This window comes from Myotis nattereri (genome assembly GCF_964212035.1).
Source record: "Myotis nattereri genome assembly, chromosome: X".
Lineage (NCBI taxonomy): Eukaryota > Metazoa > Chordata > Mammalia > Chiroptera > Vespertilionidae > Myotis > Myotis nattereri.
In genome coordinates, this window is record NC_138078.1 from 149192721 (window position 1) to 149213660 (window position 20940).

The 20940-nt window shown below is 42.1% G+C and overlaps 1 protein-coding gene across 1 annotated transcript in view; it reads left to right on the forward strand.

The window, feature by feature from the left end:
* Positions 1 to 20940, forward strand: part of SLC9A7 (solute carrier family 9 member A7) — a gene marked incomplete at its 5' end in the record, with an annotated part of 55967 nt that overhangs the window by 12487 nt on the left and 22540 nt on the right. Inside the window, 7 exons of the mRNA XM_081081793.1 lie at positions 3776 to 3881; positions 4425 to 4598; positions 6178 to 6302; positions 6497 to 6585; positions 6678 to 6791; positions 9440 to 9551; positions 12841 to 12994. Of these exons, the coding sequence (XP_080937919.1) occupies positions 3776 to 3881; positions 4425 to 4598; positions 6178 to 6302; positions 6497 to 6585; positions 6678 to 6791; positions 9440 to 9551; positions 12841 to 12994 (874 nt within the window). The remainder of the gene's footprint in view (positions 1 to 3775; positions 3882 to 4424; positions 4599 to 6177; positions 6303 to 6496; positions 6586 to 6677; positions 6792 to 9439; positions 9552 to 12840; positions 12995 to 20940) is intronic.

The window sequence follows — 20940 nt, forward strand, 5'->3', positions numbered from 1 at the left end:
AAATTTTAAAAAATATGTGTTTTTAATTGATTGCAGAGAGGAAGGGAGAGAGAGAAACATCCATGATGAGAGAGAATCATTGATTGGCTGCCTCCTGCATGATCCTTACTGGGGATTGAGCCCACAACCCAGGCATGTGTCCTTACCAGGAATTGAACCATGACCTTCCTGGTTCATGGGTCAATGCTCAACCACTGAGCCACACTGGCCAAGCTTAGGAATTTTGATATTGCAGTAGAAGGTGGCCCATTATACAAGGCCTGATTTATTTTCTCTAAGTTGGGAGAAACGATAGTGCTACCCACAGGTTTTTATGAGGACTAAGTGAGATTGTAAAATGTTTAGCATAGTGCCTACTTCATGGTAAATCCTTAATAATTGTTATTATCATTATTAACTTTTCTTTGACATTGGGTTACAAACAAGACAACTCTTTTGTCATATACCGTTGGCCCTTGAACAACACAGGTTTGAACTGCATGGGTCCACTTACATGCGTGTTTCTTTTCAATAAATACTTGTACTATTTTCAATCCACAGTTGCGAGTCTGCAGATGTGGAAGGCACTGATCTACTCCATCTTATATAGGGGATTTGAGCATCTTTGGATTTGGATATCCACAGGGGATCTTGGAACCAAGTCCCCGTGGATACTGAGGGACAACTAAGTTTTGAGGGAGACAAAAATTATATGGATTTTCGACTGTGCAAGGGGGTCAGCACCCCAACCCCCACATTGTTTAAGGGTCAACGGTAATGATAAGCTAGTAGAGTTTTGTATTAGTTGGGGTTCTTCAGGCAAACAGAGCAAATAGGAGATGTATGTGGTGTGTGTGTGTGTGTTTAAGAGAGAGAGAGCAAGAAAGAAATTGAAATTGAGAAATTATAAGGAATTGGCTCATGCAATTATGGAGGCTGAGTAGTCCCAGGATCAGCAGTCCTAAATCCTAAGAACCAGGAAAGCCAATGCTATAGTTCCAGTCCAAGTCCAAAGGTAGGAGGAGACTGACATCCCAGCTGAAAGACAGCCAGGCAGAGAGATGATTGAGTTCTCCATTACTGTCTTTTTGTTCTAGTCAAGCCTTTAACAGACTGGATGTGTCTCACCCACATTACACAACTACCTGATAGAGTAGCCTTATGAATTCACAACTACCCATTGGTGGGGTAAAACCAGCAGCAGCAGTGAGACTTAGAGCTAGAAGCAGCAGATGTGTTGAGGAAGCAGAGGGGAGAGGAGGGGGCTGTTGGCCATTTTAACTGTCAGGGAACCCAGAAATTTCCTGTAAGTATTCACATTCAAAATGAGAGGTCCCCACTGGGAGTAAACAACTTCATAGGCATGTTAGATAACAACAGTAAAACTGGGAGGGACTTTATGGGCTTCAGTTGGTGGGTGTGGGCAAGGAGACTAGAGGAGGTGTGAGACTTCGGAGAGACCTGAGCCCCCAGGGCTCTCAGAAAATACCCAGGGAAGATCTATCTGGAAGCCACTCCCTATACATGAACTGCTAGGACCATGGACCTCGATTGATGGGGCTTTGAAGGAGAAAGAAAGCCAAGAAAGTGGAGGAGAGCAGATTAAGTAGATCTGAGTGCTGGGGATGTGGCTACACCCAAAGGCCATGTTTTTAATACTTCAATGTAAAACCAGAAGAGGGAGCCCTAGAGCCATGAAACAAGGAAATCTACGCTGGGCCTCCTACCTCTGATTTAATATGAGGAGCAGAAATGGATTGAGGTTGAACTTCTTGCAAACATATTATAATCAGAAAAATGAAGGTAATCATTCTGAATAATCAAGTTACAGAAAGTGGAGTCATACCAGAAAAATAGGGTCCCAAGGCAGACAAAACATTATTAATATTTCAACAGAACCTAAGGGAAATTTTAAAAAATGATAGAAGTTATGAAAGAACTGTGTGTATCATTATTAGAAAATTTAAAAGTGAGAGGACTTAACAATAGGACATCATGAAAAGAGAGTCAGCCAAAAGGAATGGAGGGGGGGCCCGTGAAGTGAAAGAGATGTTAAAAAGTACATATTTTAAAAAATAAATTTTAAAGTGGGCAAAACCAAACGATAGTGTCAGGGAATATACATTGGGTGGCCAAACTATAAGGAAATGAAAGGAAGCAATTACTATAAAATCAGGTTAATGGTTATTAGTTTTGAGTGAAGGAAGAGTTTGAGATTGGGATGGAGCATATGGGGGAGTTCTGTGGAGCTGGCTAAGTTCCATTTCTTGAACTGAATGATGGTTACATGAATGGTTTGGCTTATAATTCACTAAGCTAAACATTTGTTTGGTTTATTTTTCTAATTGTATCAGTTTGTGATGCTTTTGGCTGCAAATAACAGAAAAACCTGGCAATACCAGCTTAAACAAATAGCTGTTTATCTTGGCTAACAGTCCTGAGCTGGTGCCCAGGCTCCTACTACAATCAGGCATCCAGATGCTCAGTGCACAGTGCTACTCTGTCTTGTGGGTAGAGACCAGGGATGCTGCTAACTGTCCTACAATGCACAAGGCAGCCCCCCACAACAAAGAATTTTCTAGTTCCAAATGTCAACGGAACCAAAGTTGAGAAAGTCCAAACCCCTTTCAGGAGGTCCATAAGGTCAACACTGATGTAAAAATAATAGTAATACGTTTGTAGTCATTTTAACTTTCATTCTTTAACAAGTATACAGTGAATTGGGTTTTCCTGAGGCTGTATTAACGTGTGATATTGACTATCTTTTGATCAAATGCAGAAACAGAGATAAGAACCATCTGTCTTACATTAATCAAGATTTTAAAAGGTGTGAAAAAATATGAAACAATGGCTCTCTTCTCACTTTTTTTTTTGCTTTGGAAAATATAATTGCTTTCTATTAAAATATGTAATCACATAATAGGTTTATTAGTAGTTTTAAATGAATACATATTTTTTTCTGCTTTACTCAATGCAGTATATATTGGTAGCTTATAAAACTAAAGCTCTTTTGGGGCCTCAGTGATTTTTTAGAGTGTAAAGGTGTCCCGAAGCCAAAAGTTTGAGAACTGCTGGTCTGGAGACTAGCTGATTTTTAAACACTTAAGAAATATGGAGACTATGAGAAGTGTAATTACGTATAGTCTGTCCTAAACAAAGACATATTTTAAAAACCATCATTAAAGCCTTCTCTTGCTCCCTAACCCTCTGCTGGGCTCTGGGAGCACAGTGGTCAATAAAATAAGGTTTCTGCCCAATGGTAGAACCGAATCGTATTCATTGTGATTATGTACTTTTTAAAAAAATATTTTTATTGATTTCAGAGAGGAAGGGAGAGGGAGAGAGAGAAACATCAATGATGAGAGAGAATCATAGATCTTCTGCCTCCTGCATGACCCCTACTGGGGATCGAGCCTGTAACCCAGGCATGTGTCCTGACTGGGAATTGAACCCTGACCTCCTGGTTCATAGATCAACGCTCAACCACTGAGCCATGCTGGCCGGGCAATTGTGATTATGTATTTTAAAGTTCTGTAATAGAGGTTGTTTCAAAGTGTGACGGGCTTCCAGTAGAAAGGGCAGTGTTTCAGTGCAGTGTTATTATAACCCAGCATCATCTTACCACTCATCCTGATTAGGAAGATTGCCATCCTCACTTCTGCCATAGACAGACAACGCGCCGTTGACTCCAAACTGCCCTGTCCCACTGAACATAAGAATTGCTTCTATAAATTTGTCATCGATGGCTTAAGGTTAGAAACAGAAACTAACTGATGTGCTTTTGCTCACTTTTTAGTCACTGTACTGGCGATATTTAATGAGTTACATGCAGACGTGGACCTCTATGCGCTTCTGTTTGGAGAAAGCGTCCTAAACGATGCTGTTGCCATTGTGCTGTCCTCGTAAGTAACACTGTGTCTGCCCGGGAGGAGAGACTGGCTTCCTGAATGCTCAGAGGCCCGTCTGAAAAGTGTTAAATTATTGAATTGGGTGTTTTTCTAAATGAGGTTTCTCAGCTTGATGGATAATGTTACATTGCTTTGTCCAGTCGTCAGCAATCAGAATGTTGTACCAGCGTAGCATGGTGACTGCAGATTAAGTTATTGAAGACACAATAGGGCAGCGGTTCTCAACCTGTGGGTCGCGACCCCTTTGGCGGTCGAATGACCCTTTCACAGGGGTTGCCTAAGGCCATCCTGCATATCAGATATTTACATGACGATTCATCACAGTAACAACATGACAGTTAGGAAGTAGCAATGAAAATAGTTTTATGGTTGGGTCACAACATGAGGAACTGTATTTAAAGGGCCAGAAGGTTGAGAACTGCTGCCATAGGGAGTGCCTGGCGGACTGTACATATCTATGTTTGTTGATAGTTTTTGGTACCATGGTGTAAAGCCAGCGCAGTCTTTTAACACTTTTTTCTTCTTTTTAAACTCCAGGTCTATTGTTGCCTACCAGCCAGCAGGGCTGAATACTCATGCCTTTGATGCTGCTGCCTTTTTTAAGTCAGTTGGCATTTTTCTAGGTATATTTAGTGGCTCTTTTACCATGGGAGCTGTGACTGGTGTTGTGACCGCTCTAATATCCTTTTTGTACTTTCTGCCCTTGCCTGGGTATGATTGTGTGATGTTACACTTGCAAAAAGAAAGTTGTCAGTTCCTCCTTTCAGAAATGAGTCTTACATCTATTGTTCCAATGGGGTTTGGGGGCTCCTGAAATGTCACTTTGGTAAAACATGACAGTCGAGCCCAGCTGGCGTGGCTCAGTGGTTGAGCATTGACTCATGAACTAGGACAGTGATGGCAAACCTATGACACGTGTGTCAGAGGTGACACGCAAACTCATTTTTTTTGGTTGATTTTTCTTTGTTAAATGGCATTTAAATATATAAAATAAATATCAAAAATATGTCTTTGTTTTACTATGGTTGCAAATATCAAAAAGTTTCTATATGTGACACGGCACCAGAGTTAAGTTAGGGTTTTTCAAAATGCTGACATGCCGAGCTCAAAAGGTCCGCCATCACTCAACTAGGAAGTCATGATTCAATTCCCAGTCAGGGCACATGCCTGGGTTGTGGGCTCCATCCCCAGTAGGGGGCGTGCAGGAGGCAGCTGATCAATGATTCTCATCATTGATGTTTCTAATACTCTTCTCCCGCTCCCTTCCTCTCTCTGAAATCAATAAGAACATTACAAAAACACATGACAGTTGAGGGCCTAGCTAAGGGGATGCGGAAATGTTTGCGGTGTAACTCTAGGCTTAGCTCTGCCCTGCAGAAATCAAGGTCTCACAGCCTCATCTTCCCAAGCCATCCCTGGGCACTCCCCCCACTGTCAGACCTAACCTCAGGCCATGACTGTGCCTTTCAGAGCCATGGGCATTGCGAGGGGCACAGAAAACACATTTGCAGTTTCTTTAGAAAGCTTAATTTCAAAACAAAAAACAGCTTTATTGAGATCAAATTCACACTGTGCAATTCCCCCTTTTCTGTTAATTTTTTTTATTGGCTGGCCCATGTGACTTATGGATGTTTTTTTTATTGATTAAGTTATTACATATGTGTCCTTATCCCCCCCCACATTACCCCCCATTCCCCCCACTCATGCCCTCACCCCCCTGGTGTCCGTGTCCATTGGTTAGGCCTATATGCTTGCATATAAGTCCTTTGGTTGATCTCTCCCCATTACACTCACCCTCCCCTGCCTCGATGGTGTTTGGGATTTGACATTACTCATTTTTTTAAAATTTTTTTATTGATTAAGTTATTGCATGTGTGTCCTTATCCCCACATTCCCCCCCCCCATTCCCCCAGACATTACTCTTTTTTTAAAAATTTGTGGTAAAATGTATATAACATAAAATTGGCCCTTATAGCTATTTTAAGTGTACATTTCGGTGACATTAAGTACAACCACAATGTTGTGTAACTAGCCCCACTATCTCCTTCCAGAACTTTTTCATCATTCCAAACAGAACCTGGGTACTCATTAAACAGGATCCTCCCCCTTTCCCAGCCCTTCGTAACCTCTATTCTCCTAGGAAGCTTGATTTTTCTTCCTTTAAAAAGCAAGCAGCACCTTTGGGGCCCCCAAAAGAAGAGCTGAGGGGAAAGGAAGGCCCCTAGAAAGAGGATCCTGGGCTAATAGAATGCGATTCTTGGTGACTCTGGTATGTGTTCCTGGAGATGAGTTCCTTGACAGGGGCTGACGTGACCAAGTTTACCAAGCTGCACTGCTTCCCCCTGCTGGAGACTGCGCTGTTCTTCCTCATGTCCTGGAGCACCTTCCTCCTGGCAGAAGCCTGCGGGTTTACAGGTGGGTTTTCTCTGCCCTGGGGCCACCATTTCCCTCACTGTATCTGGGAGCTTGGCAGGAGGGAAGAATTCTTCAAGAGCAGCGGCTTGGGGCTGCTGGGCTTGCCTATCTTCACTTTGGGTTTCACCAGGGATTTTTCCTGCTGCCTTTTATTCCTTTGCTTTAAAAAAAACGAACCCACACTCTCCTGCTAGGTGTTGTAGCTGTCCTTTTCTGTGGAATCACACAAGCCCATTACACCTACAACAACCTGTCGGTGGAATCAAGAAGTCGAACGAAGCAGGTGAGCCTGTGTCCTGGGTCCTCACAAGTTCCCTGTGACGACAAGGGGAGGGGACCCGCAGGTCTAATGCTTCCTTTTCCCTCTCCCTGCAGCTCTTTGAGGTGTTACACTTCTTGGCAGAGAATTTCATCTTCTCCTACATGGGCCTGGCACTGTTTACCTTCCAGAAGCACGTTTTCAGCCCCATTTTCATCATTGGAGCTTTTGTATCCTTTTTTTTTTCCGGTTCCACAATTTTCTAGACAGAAACGCCACCATTGCAGAGGAAGCTATAGTAATAATGTCTGTTTGCGGTGGGTGGCTGAGCCAGTGTGAGTTCAGGTATTTTTATGATGAGAAAAAAGAAGGCTTACAAGGTTCATAAAGCTGAATGTGTTTGCTTTAAAGGACTGGCGTGGATTTCTGCATTTTCTGTGTAAGATGGCCTTCCTATTACACTTGTGCTTGGCAGGCAGCAGTTTGTTTTGTAAAGAGCCCTTCTTAGCAGATCTAACAGTAGGCAACCATGTCTGTCCCCAGAACTATTTTTATTTCTTTGCCAAGTGAATTCCAATCCGGGAGGTTCCCCATCTGGAAAACCTGAAGGTTGTTACTCTTGTTCTTGACTGCACACCGGTATGGCAGCCCTTCCTGGCAGCTCAGGGGAGCTCGTAGGCAATAAGCACGCTTTTACCCAAGCTTTAACATACCATCGTGGAAAAGACTTTTTTTTTTCCCCAGAAAGAGAAAAGGGAGAGGAAGGAAAGATCAAATGGAAAAACACTGCGGTCCTTCATTTTGTGCTACTGGGAGCGCAGTTTTCTGGAAAGAGACACAGTTTTGAGAGTTAGCTTCTCTCAAGTGAGGAGGATGTGAATACCTAGCAGTAGATCAACAGCTGAGGGCTTTGGCCTCAGACCCTGTTGTTTTCATTCGGGTAAACTTTTCTGAGGCTTGGAACTGTAGCAATCCAGCTCAGCCTGGACTGCCAGATCCCGAGCAGGAGTTCTCTATTGCTGGGCATTCACATTTGCTTTTTTCAAGGCCTCATGGATATCCTTAGGTCTTGGGATGCTGGCAAAAAAGAAGCCTTTTTTTTTTCTTCTCAGTTTTTATTTCTTGTGCAGGAATAAGTGATACTCAGCAAGCAGCTAGATGGTGGTGATGGTCTAATGCTACATCAGAATCCTTGCACTTAGAGAGTTATCTGCTTCCATTGGGGTTCATTTCTTGAATTGACTGTCAAAAAAACTAACAGCAAGCCCAGCCTGTGTAGCTCAGTGGTTGAGCATCAACCCATGAATCAGGAGGACCTGGTTTTATTCCCCATCAGGGCATATGCCCAGGTTGCGGGCTCGATCCCCAATAGGGGGCGTGCAGGAGCAAATGATCATTGATTCTCTCTCATCATTGATATTTCTATCTCTCTCTCCCTCTCCTTGCCTCTCTGAAATCAATAACAATATATTTTAAGAATCCAACAGGTAAAAGTCTGAGGGATCAGTGTTGTTTTTCTTGATGAGGAAAGACCTTGCATGCCATTTTGATTTGTATTCCTAGCACGGCATCCTGTGAGAGATAGTGAGAGCCCAGCCCTTGTTTACAGATGAGGACCCTGGAGGAGGGCCAGCCAGGTCCTCTGTGAATCCTGAAGGCTGCTTACCAGGGAGGACTTCTGCATGGCTTCTGGAGTAGAATGGGCTTTATAAGCACTACCTGTTTCCTTTTGTTCAAAACAAAACACAAAAGAAGAAAATTTTAGTCAGTGCTTTACCCCGGAGAAGGCAGAAGATAGTTCTGCCCGTGCTTGTGTCTGAAACAGCTGCAGCTGTGGCAGCTGGTGCTTTGCCGAAACGGAAGCTTCCTGTTCCTCTGGCTCCCACGGTGCTTTCCTTCTGTGATGGGGGCTGTGTGCACTCTCTGTTGAGCTCTCTGTTGGGCTCTGTTCTAAATTCAGCAAGTGACGAATGACTGGTTTCCCTGAATTCTTTGGTTTCCACAGTACAGTTCCTCAGCCACTGAAGTGGAAAAGTCTTCCCAGGTTGATTCTTGTGAGGTCCATGAATGTGTCTTAGTATTATGTGGGGTTTTCTGTTGTTCTTTTGTGAATCCTCACCTGAGGATATTTTTTCCATTGATTTTTAGAGAGTAGAAGGGAGGAGAGGGGGAGAGAGAAGCATTGATGTGAGAGAGACACATCGATTGGTTGCCTCCTGCACGTGTCCCAACCCCAACTAGGGCCAGGGATCGAGCACGGCAACCGAGGTACATGCCCTTGACTGGAATCAAACCCGAGACCTTTCAGTCTGACACTCTAACCACTGAGCAACCGGTTTGGGCTGTCTTAGGATTATGAATGCTTCAAGTTTCCCCACCTCTTGTTAGTAGATCTTCCTGGTCATTCAGGGCCCTGGTGTTCACTTCCAACCACAGCTTATGAACTTACCCAGCAAACTTTGTCTTCATAGTTTGACTCAGAGGTCAGTAATTCTTTCTTCTTGTGGTTTTTCTTCCAAAAGACCCCAACACACTGTTTGCTTCTCTCAGCTCCCCACCCCTTCCATGGGACCTTCGCTTATTTCTGGACTCATTTTAAGATAGACTGTATTGATCATAGCAGCATAATGAAATCAGGCATTTACAACGGTGCATTTAATGTGCTACAAATGGGCCAGGAGGTTGGGAAAGTTGGTCAATTGAATACCACTTGTTTTGGAGACTCGTTTGAGGGAAACTAGACAGCCTGGCTTCTTTGTGCAATTCTCCTGATCACAATGAGATGTCACGGCATTCCTCACATTCTCTGTTCACCCAGAGGTTGTGATGGTGGCATTCTGGAAACCTGTTGGGCCCTTAACCTCCACCTGGTGCTCAGGTTGCCATCTTTCTGGGCAGAGCTGCACATATCTACCCACTCTCCTTCTTTCTCAACTTGGGCAGAAGACATAAGATTGGCTGGAATTTTCAACACATGATGATGTTTTCAGGTAAGACAGTATAAATGTCAAGAAAATGGGTGTTACGAAGCAGGCAGCATTAAAGTATAGACAAGGTTCATAAAAAGAGAAAGGTTAAAGTTTCTGGGTCTTCTGTATCCCCTGTGGTGCTGAGTAGACAGATGTACATGGTAAACTGACTTAATATTGACTTTGCAAACTACTATCAAATGTGAACATTATCCCCTAAAATATTTGCATATTTATTTCATCTCTATCACCCAAAGGGCCTGGAGGTATGTATTGAAAGTGCTTAATTGTTCTCTAGTAGATTGTTCATAACCCTTAATTTTCAAGAAGGGCTCCAGATCTAAAATAGGTGTTTAATGAGAAAGAATATGGGCCATGTCATGCAACATCTCCACCCCAGTTGCAGTATCCTCTCTTGTAAAATAATGAAATTGAACTGAAGTTCCTCCTAACTCTGACTTTCTATGGAGCAAAAGAAATAAAATACACTCATAAGAAAGATGAACCCCAGCTCATTCACACTGTCTCCCAGATGCCCCCCCCCCCCACTTCACTATAAAGCTAGGAAGTATGGAGAAGCCACTGAGAAGGTAAAGGACAATAAGGAACTAACTATGTGGAGATAATGGAAGGAGAGAACAATTGGCATGGGTAGATGGTGGTAAGGGTCAGAGTTGATAAATGAGACCCAAGTTAGAGCATTTCTGTAGAGCACAGGAAGGAAATGGTAGCGCAAAAAGCTACTGTGACCCTTAGGGTTACTTCTGTCCTGTGGCGGGGGCGTTGGGAGAGGCTGTACAAGAGGCAAAGTGAGTAGCTGCCCTTTAACGCCATGCAGTAGTTCTTGGGGGCCTCAGAGAGTCATACTGAAACCACACCAACTAGCACTGTTCAGCAAAGCAGTCACTGTCTAGGACTCATTTGCATCTGCCCTTAAATGTACAGCCTGCGATAATGATTTCCTTTCACTCTGACAAATGTTTGTTGAGCGTTCTCTTTTTATAAGCCGCAGTGTTCGGTTGTGGAGGATACAGAAACCAGTCTCCTGCAAGGAGCTCACAGTCTACTGGGGTGTGGGGGCATGTGTACAACGTGTTTTCTCTGAAGAGAAGGGGGTGAATTGAACAAAAGAGGTATGAAATAAATGAGGAGAGGAGGGACCAGGGCCTTCTTCACAAAGGGGTAACCTGTGAACTGAACTTGGAAGAAATGGATTTCAGGAGGCAGCAGGTTGGAAAGGCAAGAACTGTAAGACACATGGGGTAATGCAGAAAGGAGGTGAGGTTGGAAAGGAAAATTACATGTAAAGTGGTATGAACCTTTAGGTTGTGTTGGAATCCCCTGTTGGGTTGGTTAAAGCAGAGGGTACAGGGCGGCCTCGAGAATTTGAATTCCTAACGTGTCCTCTGCTGCTGCTGGTTTGAGGACCACACTTGGAGGACCACGGAGAAGCTGCAGTGCTGTGCCGCTTTGGGTTTATATAGGAGCTGGGAACCATTAGAGGTCTCTGAGGAGGACAGTGACAAGATGCTCCTCACATATTAGGAAGGTGGTGGGAGAAAGAGAAAAATGAACTGGACATAACTCACTCACCTAGATGAACTTAAAATATGTGCTTTACCTTCTGTACTAAAAGACTGAGACGTACACAGCGCTGTTTAAAGATATCGCCTATAAAAATGAGTTTCTGCTGGGAGGACTCACTCTTCAAGGCCATGACCTACCTGAGGTTTCACTTTCATATTGCTTACAGTGTTTACCTAATAAAAGTAAGAAAAATATAGCACACATTGTCTTTCTGATCCTCCCCTCAAGTTTTTTTCTTTAGAGGCTTAAATATTGATCGATTGATCAATGACATAACTGACTTGTAGGGCAACATAGATTTGTATAAATATTTCACTAGCACAGATTAATAGAAAACATTAACTTTGCTCAGTTTTTTATGTAACTTTTGTGGAGTCACTCTTAGTAAATTGTAGTGAAGTTCTCAGATTAATTGTGAAATGATTGGAAAAGGTGGGAAAATCTACAAACAGATACAGTGGGTATAATTTTCATTCTCATATACACACAATCTTGCTCATTGTGAATAGGGATTTATACTACATATGCGTTAAAGACCATGGGTTCAGTCTTAACTATAGAAAAAATTATGAGCATGGTATGGGGAAGGAACAAAAGAACTTAGATAAACATTAAAACGTTGGTACTTAATCTTTATACCCGTTAATGTAGATTATCAGGGTCAGTAAACTGGTGCCTGGACCAAATTTGGCTGTTGCCTGTGTTCATATACCCAGAGGGCTCAGAATGGCTTTCACAGGTGAAAGTTTATAACTTTGAACCCCAAATAAACAACCCCCCAAAGAATTCCTTTCTTTTCAGTAGTAGACCTGTATTAGAATGAATTGTACTCATTATTATATTTGTAATTCTCATCAAATTTTGTGAAAATTTGTTTTCTCTCTTTTATATGACCTACATGACAGCCTTAATTTTTCCTCGTGGTCTACAAAGCATAAAATATTTGTCACCTTTTGCAGAAAAAGTTCCCAACCCCTGATGTAGATCAGGTTATATAGTTACTTCTCTGTGTGGCCTTGCTAGGGAAATGCTGAACTGTTTTGTGGTTCATAGTACATGAACCACAAATACTCGTTTGACATATTCACATCTAGCATGTTTCTGATGTTTATAATGACTTTGTAGTGCATTGGTCATGCTTGGATCACAGATTTGGAGAGCTTAAATTATTTCTTATTTCTATTTCTTTTTATTTTATATTACTAGCAGGAGAATTATTTCAGCAATGAAAGAGTTTATTCTAAAATGTGCTGTACAAGCTAGTGCAGTATTTCTTTTATATGTTTTTATTGATTTCAGAGAGAAGAGGGGGAGAGAGAGAGAGAGAGAGAGAGAGAGAGAGAGAGAGAGAAACATCAATGATGAGAGAGAATCATTGATTGGCTGCCTTGCTCCCTACCAGAGATTGAGCCCACAACCCGGGCATGTGCTCTGACTGGGAATCAAACCGTGACCTCCTGGGTCATGGGTTGATGCTCAACCATTGAGCCACACCAGCTGGGCTAGTGCAGTGCTTTTATCATTGCATTTGGACATTTTGCAAAAGAAAACTTCAAATAGGAGAACATGATATTCCTTTAAGGTTCTTCTCTCTGAATAAAACAGCTTGGCTCCGGAAATACAAGTGGATATGGTTTATGAGCCCCGAGAGGCAGCAGTGGATTTGAGGTCACGCTGTCATTTGGCCGTATAACCAGGAGATCTTCCTCTTCGGTCCCTGCAGGCCTCAGGGGAGCGATGGCATTTGCACTGGCCATCCGAGACACAGCGTCCTACGCTCGCCAGATGATGTTCACGACCACCCTCCTCATTGTCTTCTTCACCGTCTGGATCGTTGGCGGAGGCACAACACCCATGTTGTCATGGCTTAATATAAGGTTGGTTTGAAATAGAGGCCAGTTTGGTGTCTGCACCACTGTGGGCATGTAGGATGTACTTTAGCTTAGCGCCTGGAAGGTTTTTACAGGTTTTTTTAATTTTGTTTTTGAGAGAGATTAAAACGGAAAAACCATACAAATTCAGAGTATTGAATGTTCCAGGAGAAAAAAAAAAGTCGTTAAAATTTTTGTTGGTGTAAAAACACAAGGAATGAGAAACACCTGGACCTTCTAGAGCAGTGACATTAGGGTAAGAATCCAAAAAGTGTTAAAGCGGCAGGAGAGAGAGTAGACATTGCTGTTGGCAATGTCTGGTATTTCGCAATTAAGGTTTGATGTTCACAATCAGAGTTTTGTTTTAGGAGGAAACTGCTGTGTCTCTTTTTGCTTGAGTGCACAAAGAGGTGACATTTCCTGCAGATCCCTCATCGGTTGCAGCCTCATGGATGTCGCCTGCCTGTGGTTTTGCTGCTGTGTCAGAATGAAGGGGCACTGACCTGAGTTTGCTTTTTTAAAAAGAGCATGGCAACTCCAGACTTGGCTGGTGAGCTCCGACACCCTGTGGTAATGAGGACTGAGGAACAGGGAGTAAGAGACCTGCATCCCAACTCTGGCTCTGGTGTATGAAAGCCCCTCATGTCTTTGGACCTGAAGACAACAGGAAATAAGAGCACATTGGCAGATTTCCCCCAGGGAGCCTTCAGCTCTAAGTGAGCACCCTCCATCATTGGAGGTGCTCTCGCCACTTGCCTCAGTTTTGGGTCTGCAGAGGGTGACACTTGGGTAGTGCTGAGGTGTGAAGAATCCTCTGCAAAGCCACAAGGCGGCAATGCTTTTTCCATTCTGTGCTGGCTTTTAGTTTGTGTTTCCTTCTCTAGAATGCAGAGTACATGGGACTGACAGCTGCCAAGCATACCTAGCTCCGAGGAGAGAAAAGGACCTCGCAGTCATCCTTGGAGTTAGGGAGAAAACTGGAATTTGAGAGAATAGTCTCCCCCATTGGGGACTTTCATATTGATGGCAGGCAGGGGTTTGGCCACTGCCATTTCTACCATTTGGGGGCTGGCATGTCTCAGCCTTAGAGCGGGGATCTGCAGAATCTATGTGGGGCTTCTCAGTGATAGTCACATACTAGCTAACAGTTGTGCTGCAGGTGGCATTTAAGATGCCACATGTATATTAAGGTAATTCTCATGACATTCCTCTAAGGGAGCTACCACTACTGTCTTCATTTTAGAGTTGGGGATGCCGAGGCACAGAACAGTAACTTGCCCAATGTCACAAAGCTTGAAGTGGACAGCTTGGGATATGAATCCACGCCACAGAGTCCACACTCTTAACTACCACTGTGCTGTGACTGCCTGTAAGAAGGCTTGCTGTGTTAGGGTCTTTTTTATGTTGTAAAATTTGGGATTATTAGAATTTCAGTTTCTTGGCATGAATCTCAAGAGTTATGTTAAGGAAAACAGTTCATCTGTGGTAATATAAATCTAGAGAAGAAAATTTACAGAGTTTTGGCTTGAAACTTGAGACATCTTTGTTCTGTGTAGCGGATTAAGAACAAGAAAGGAGGTTTATCCTACACACAGTTGGGAATCTTTGCATTCAGTGGCCTCTGAGATAACTTCCTGCTCCTATTTGGTCACCCAGTAGTTACCCTGGAAGCTCAGAGCCTGATTGAATCATGTTTTTTAAATGCTATTTCATAAGTCCTTTTTTTGCCCCCTCCAACATACACAGGATCAAATAATTTTCCACTGAGAGTAAAAAGTTGACTTGTGACATTTTGCACTTCTCATAACCCTGTTTAAGAAATGGGACATGAAAACAGCCCTACCCAGAGCTGAGAGTGTGGGCAGCTTTCACTGAGGCACACAAGCAGTAAATGTATTAATATAATGTAATAATTGGATTGCACTCAGAACATAGCACTAGCACATGGCCATGGGCCAGAGATGACTATGTGCATGACTGTGTGTATGAGAGATCATTTCCCTACATCCTTGCCAGCATTTGGTGTTATCACAATTTTTTCAACTCAGCTGTTCTAGTAGGTGTGTGGGGTACATCATTGTGGTCTTAATTTGCATTTCTCTCATGGCAAATAACGAACATCTCTTCGTGTGCTTATTTGCCATTCATATATCTTTTATGGTAAAATATCTGTTTAAGTCTTTTATTTATTCTAGATACTAGTCTAGATGTGTAGTTTGCAAACATTTTCTCCTAGGCTGTAGCTTGTCTTTACATCCTTTTAAAAGTGTCTGCCATAGAGAGGATGTTAATTTTGATGAAGGTACTTTATCATTTTTTCTTTTATGGATTGTGCCCTTGATATCATGTCTAAGGACTCTTTATCAAGCCCTAGGTCTCCAAGATTTCTTTCTGTGTTACCTTCTAAAAGTGTTTTGCTTTTACTCTTTACATTTAATTCTGTCATCCATTTTGACTTAATCTATAATAATAAAAGTGTAATATGCTAATTAGACCAGACATGCTTCCGGACGACCTTCCTGGTGAAGCCACGACGGCAGGGGTTGAGGCAGAGGTGCCACGGAGGTGGGTGGGGGCCAGGGTAGAGGCAGCAGCGCTGGCGGTAGATGCTGAGCCCCTTGCATGAATTTCCTGCATCAGGCCTCTAGTTTTTATATAAGAAGTGAGATATAAATTGAGGTTTTATTTTATCTGACTATTGCTATCCAGTTGTCAGCACACTTTGAAAAAAAAAACAACTATCCTTACTCCATTGAATTACTATTGATCCTTTGCCCAACATCAGTTGGCTTCGTGCATGTGGGTCCGTTTCTTTTCTGCTCCATTAACTCATGTGTCTATCTCTCCACCTGTATGACACTCTCCTGATAACTATAATTATACTAGAGGCCCAGTGTATGGATTCATGCACCAGTGGGGTCCCTCGGCCTGGCCTGCGCCCTCTCGCAATTTGGGATCCCTCAGGAGATGTTGGAGAGCCGGTTTTGGCCCTATCCCCACAGGCCAGGCCGAGGGACCCCACCGGTGCATGAATCAGTGCATCTAGCCTCTACTATGTATATAAGATCTTTAGTTAATCTCTTCCTGCCCTCCCCCTTCCCCCTTTCCCTCTGAGACTCGCCAGTCTGTTCCATGTTTCCATGCCTGTGGTTTCCACTCCTGCATTGAGCATCTGCCCCCTGGTGGTCAGTGCCCATCATAGCTACTGGTCAGTCAGCTGGTCGGCTGATCGCTTAGGCTTTTATATATAGAGATAATAAGACTTAGCATCAGGTAGAGTGAGTCTTTCCACTTTATTATTTTTTAAACAATCATAGCTATTCTAGTTCTTTTCCATATACATTTTAGAATAAGCTTGTCTATATCTTTTTAAAAATCTTGCTGGGATTTGGATAGGAATTGTATTAAACCTGTATATCAATTTGCGAAGAATGGACACCTTTACCCTGTTGAGTCTTCAAATCTGTGATCATGGCATTTTTCTCTACTTATTTAGATTTTCTCTTATTTCTTTCATCAGTATTTTATGGTTTTCAGTATACAATGCCTGCACATGTTTTGTTAGATTTACATCTAGTTATGTCTTCTTTTTGAGCAATTGTAAAGGTTATTCAACCTTATTTTCAGTTTCCATGTGTTCATTGCAAAAATATAGAAATACAGTTGTTTGATATCCTGTGACCTTGCCAAGCTTATATATTAGTTCTAGGAGGGTTTTGTGTTATTTTTTAGGTTTTTATTTAGAGTCTTTGAGATTTTCTATGTCGGCCATCGTGTCATTTGCAGATAGAGATGGCTTTATTTCTCTTTCCCAAACAGTGTGCCTTTTATTTTCTTTCTTTGATTTATTGATCTGGCTAGGATTTTCAGTGCTGTGTTGAATAATAGTGATGTGAGTGGACATCCTTGCCTTGTTCCTGATCTTAAGGGAAATGCATTCTGTCTTTCACCAATAAGTATGATGTTATCTGTAGGGTTTTTTAAGATGTTCGTATCAAGTTGAGGAAGTTTATATCTATTGCTAGTTTTCTGAGATTTTTAAAATCACCCACAGATGTTGAATTTTATCAAGTGCTTTTTCTGTATGAATTGATATGATCCTATTGTTTTTCTTGGTTAGCCTGTTAATAAGGTGGGTTACATTGATTAATTTTCAAATATCAAACCAGCCTCACTTCTCTAAAATAAATCCCACTTGGTTGTGGTGTGTAAATTTTATAAATATTGCTGAATTCTATTAGACAATATTTTATTAAGGAATTTTATGTCTGAGTTCATGAGGGATATTGGTTTTCTTTCATACTGCCTGTGTCTGTTTTTGGTATCAGCATAATCTGGCATCACAAAATGAGTTGGAACATGTTCCCTACTCTTCTGTTTTCTGGAAGAGATTGTGTAGAAGTGGTGTTAATTCTTCTTGAAAGTTTTATGGAATTCTTTAGTAAAACCATCTGGTCCTACAGACTTTTTTTCAGGGATTTTTTTAAATTATGAAGCAGCCTAGCTGGTGGGGTTCAGTGATTGAGCATTGACCTATATACCAGAAGGTCATGGTTTGATTCCTGGTCAGGGCACATGCCCAGGGTATGGACTCAATCCCCAGTAGGGGGCATGCAGGAGGCAGCCGATCAGTGATTCTCTCTCATCATTGATGTTTCTATCTCTCTCTCCCTCTCCCTCTCCCTCTCCCTTATCTCTGAAATCAATTAAAACATATTTTTAAAGCCGGAACCGGTTTGGCTCAGTGGATAGAGCGTCGGCCTGCGGACTGAAAGGTCCCAGGTTCGATTCCAGTCAAGGGCATGTACCTGGGTTGCGGGCACATCCCCAGTAGGAGATGTGCAGGAGGCAGCTGATCGATGTTTCTCTCTCATCGATGTTTCTAACTATCTCTCTCCCTTCCTCTCTGTAAAAAATCAATAAAATATATTAAAAACAACAACAACAACAAAAAAAACCATATTTTTAAAAAAGTAAATAATGAAGCCAATATCTTTAATAGTTATATGGCTATTAAGATTATTTCATATTAGAGGCCCGGTGCACAAAATTTGTGCACTCGGGGGGGGGGCTCTCAGCCCTTGGAGGCTATCCAACTGATGGCTTAAGGAGTGGGCCTAAGCTGGCAGTCGGACATCCTTAGCACTGCCACAGAGGAAGGAGAGGCTTCCGCCACTGCTGCTGCACTTGCCAGCTGTTAGCCTGGCTTCTGGCTTAGCAGCACTCCCCCTGTGGGAGTGCACTGACCACCAGGGGGCAGCTCCTGCATTGAGCATCTGCCCCCTGGTGGTCAGTGTGCGTCATAGCGACTGGTCATTCTACTGTCATGCCGAAACCAGCTCTCGGACATCACCCGAGGGTCCCAGATTGCAAAAGGGCTCAGGCCAGGCCAAGAGACCCCACCAGTGCACAATCGGGGCAGGAGAGGGACATGGGAGGTTGGCCAGCTGGGGAGGGACCACGGGAGGGCTCCAGGGCATGTCCGGCTCATCTCGCTCAGTCCTGATCTGCCAGACCCCAGCAAGCTAACCTGCTGGTCGACTTCTGCCCCCTAGTGATCAGTGGATGCTATAGTGAGTGGTTGAGTGGCCTTAGCATATCATTAGCATATTACACTTTTTAAAAATATATGTTTTATTGATTTTTTACAGAGAGGAAGGGAAAGGGATAGAGAGTTTGAAACATCGATGAGAGAGAAACATCGATCAGCTGCCTCCTGCACACCCCCTCCTGGGAATGTGCCCACAACCAAGATACATGCCCTTGACCAGAATCGAACCTGGGACCCTTCAGTCAGCAAGCTGATGCTCTATTCACTGAGTCAAACCGGTTAGGGCTAGCATATTACACTTTGATTCATTGAATGGACGACTGGATGATTGGACACTTAGCATATTAGGCTTTTATTATATAGGATTGGGCAAGTTATGGTAGTTGGTGACATTGGTCTGTTTCATCTAAGTTGTTACATTTATTGTTGTTCATAGCATTACCTTATTATCCTTTTGATGTCTATGAGATCTATAGTGCTATCCCCTAATATCACTGATATAGGTAATTTGGTAATTGGTAATTCCTGATATTGGTAATTTGTATCTCCTCTCTTTTTTTCTTTGTCTTTCTAGAAGTTGGTCAATTTTATTGATCTTTTCAGAGAATTAGCTTTTTATTTCATTGATTTTTCTGTATTGCTTTTGTTTTCAATATCTGCTTCTATCTTTTTTTATTTCCTTCTTTCTGTCCAACTCTACCCAGACAACATAATGAAGCAAAGTGTGTCACTGGTGAAAAATACAGTGTCATTTTACTGTTATAGAAACTGGAATTTACAGAGATTACATAAAAAGAAATTCCCTCCAAAATAAGGAAATGAAACTGATTGGTTTTTTTTTCTGGCTTGTGACTTTATTATGTTACTTAGTGGCCACAATCATTTATATATTAGTAAACCAGATTCTTATTCTAAATTGATTCAGAAACCCCCTGAAATTCAGCATGGTGTTTTGACCTCTGTAACCTCAGTAAGATCAATACCTGCTTGTTTCTTACTTCTTCAGGCTGCTGACAGAGGCCCTGCCCAGAAGTCAGAAGCCCAGGGTAGGACTCAGAGTTTAACTATAAATAATTAAGAGTTAGCTGTGATTTTAAAGCATGGCTAATTTCTAGTCTGTGTATAAAGTAAAAGTGAATATAACCACAAATCTAAAGCCAGGTCACTGATTTCCAGAAATCCAACTTATCTTTTAAAATTGGTATTTTGTGATTAATATTTTAGAACATGGAGGCAAAATGCTCATATTGTTTTCTGTAAATGTACAAACTACTTAATATTTGTCTTAGTCTCTTACGCAAGTATTGCTATTCACAAAGGACAAAATTTTGGCAACTTAAAAAAATGGTCACAGGATTATTTCAGTGGATAAACCTTGCATGTGTCCTGTGTGCATTTTGGCGGCATGGTGGCTGTCTTCTTGGAGCCCCCAGCTTAGGTGACACGTACATGAAGTGGTGGTTATGGTGGGGGGTGGAATGGTGCACATCCACGCAGTCAAATGAACAGGTAGCCCTCCTACCTCAGCGTGTAGTAATACAATCACTCAAGGTCAAGTTAGGATGCCCTGTCCCCTATAATCCTGTTAGACAGAATTTATGATAAAGCTCTTTGTAAGGTGACTTAAGGAATAAAGGCTGGGAGAAGCCCTGAGCTCTTTATGTAATAGCATTTGTAACTGGATGTTTTTAAGGAGTTTTAAGATGACACCTTGTAATCAAAGGCAGCGTCCTGGAAGGTGAAGAGCTGGGGCTCTGGCATCTAACAGACTCAATCGCAATCTTGGTTCCAGCATTTTCTACCTTTGTGACCTTGGGCAACTTATTTAACTCAGTTTCTTGGCTGGTTAAATGAGGTTGACAATAGTGTGAGGACAAAATGTGGTGATGAATAAATGTGATAGAGAATTTTTTTCATTAACTGTGCCATCTGGCACATGGTAAACATTTAGTATATTTTAGCTGTTATCATTACTAATCATGGTGTCACTACTGTTATGATTACTGTTATTATTACAAGTGGATCGTACATTAATGGAATCTAGTTTGCTTTTCTGGAATTTGTATTTTTTAATACTGTAGTAGTATATAGAGTCCGGATAAGTCATAGTCTGAATGTGTGACTAAAAGTAACACTTTAAGAAGCATCACCTTCTCACTTGCATATTTCAGGGGAGATTCGTAGCTTGAGGATTTGGGCATGTCTAGAACAGCGTTTCTCAACCTTTTTTAAAAAATTATTGCCCCTCCAAGGAGCCTTTATAAATGTTTTCCTCAGTTTTAATACCACAGTAAGATTTTAGTACCACCGTTACTTTTCTTTTTAAGAAATTTCAGTACCATAGATCTAGTATATATTTATTTATGTACTATGGTACAAATCATTGTAATCTCCAAAAAAA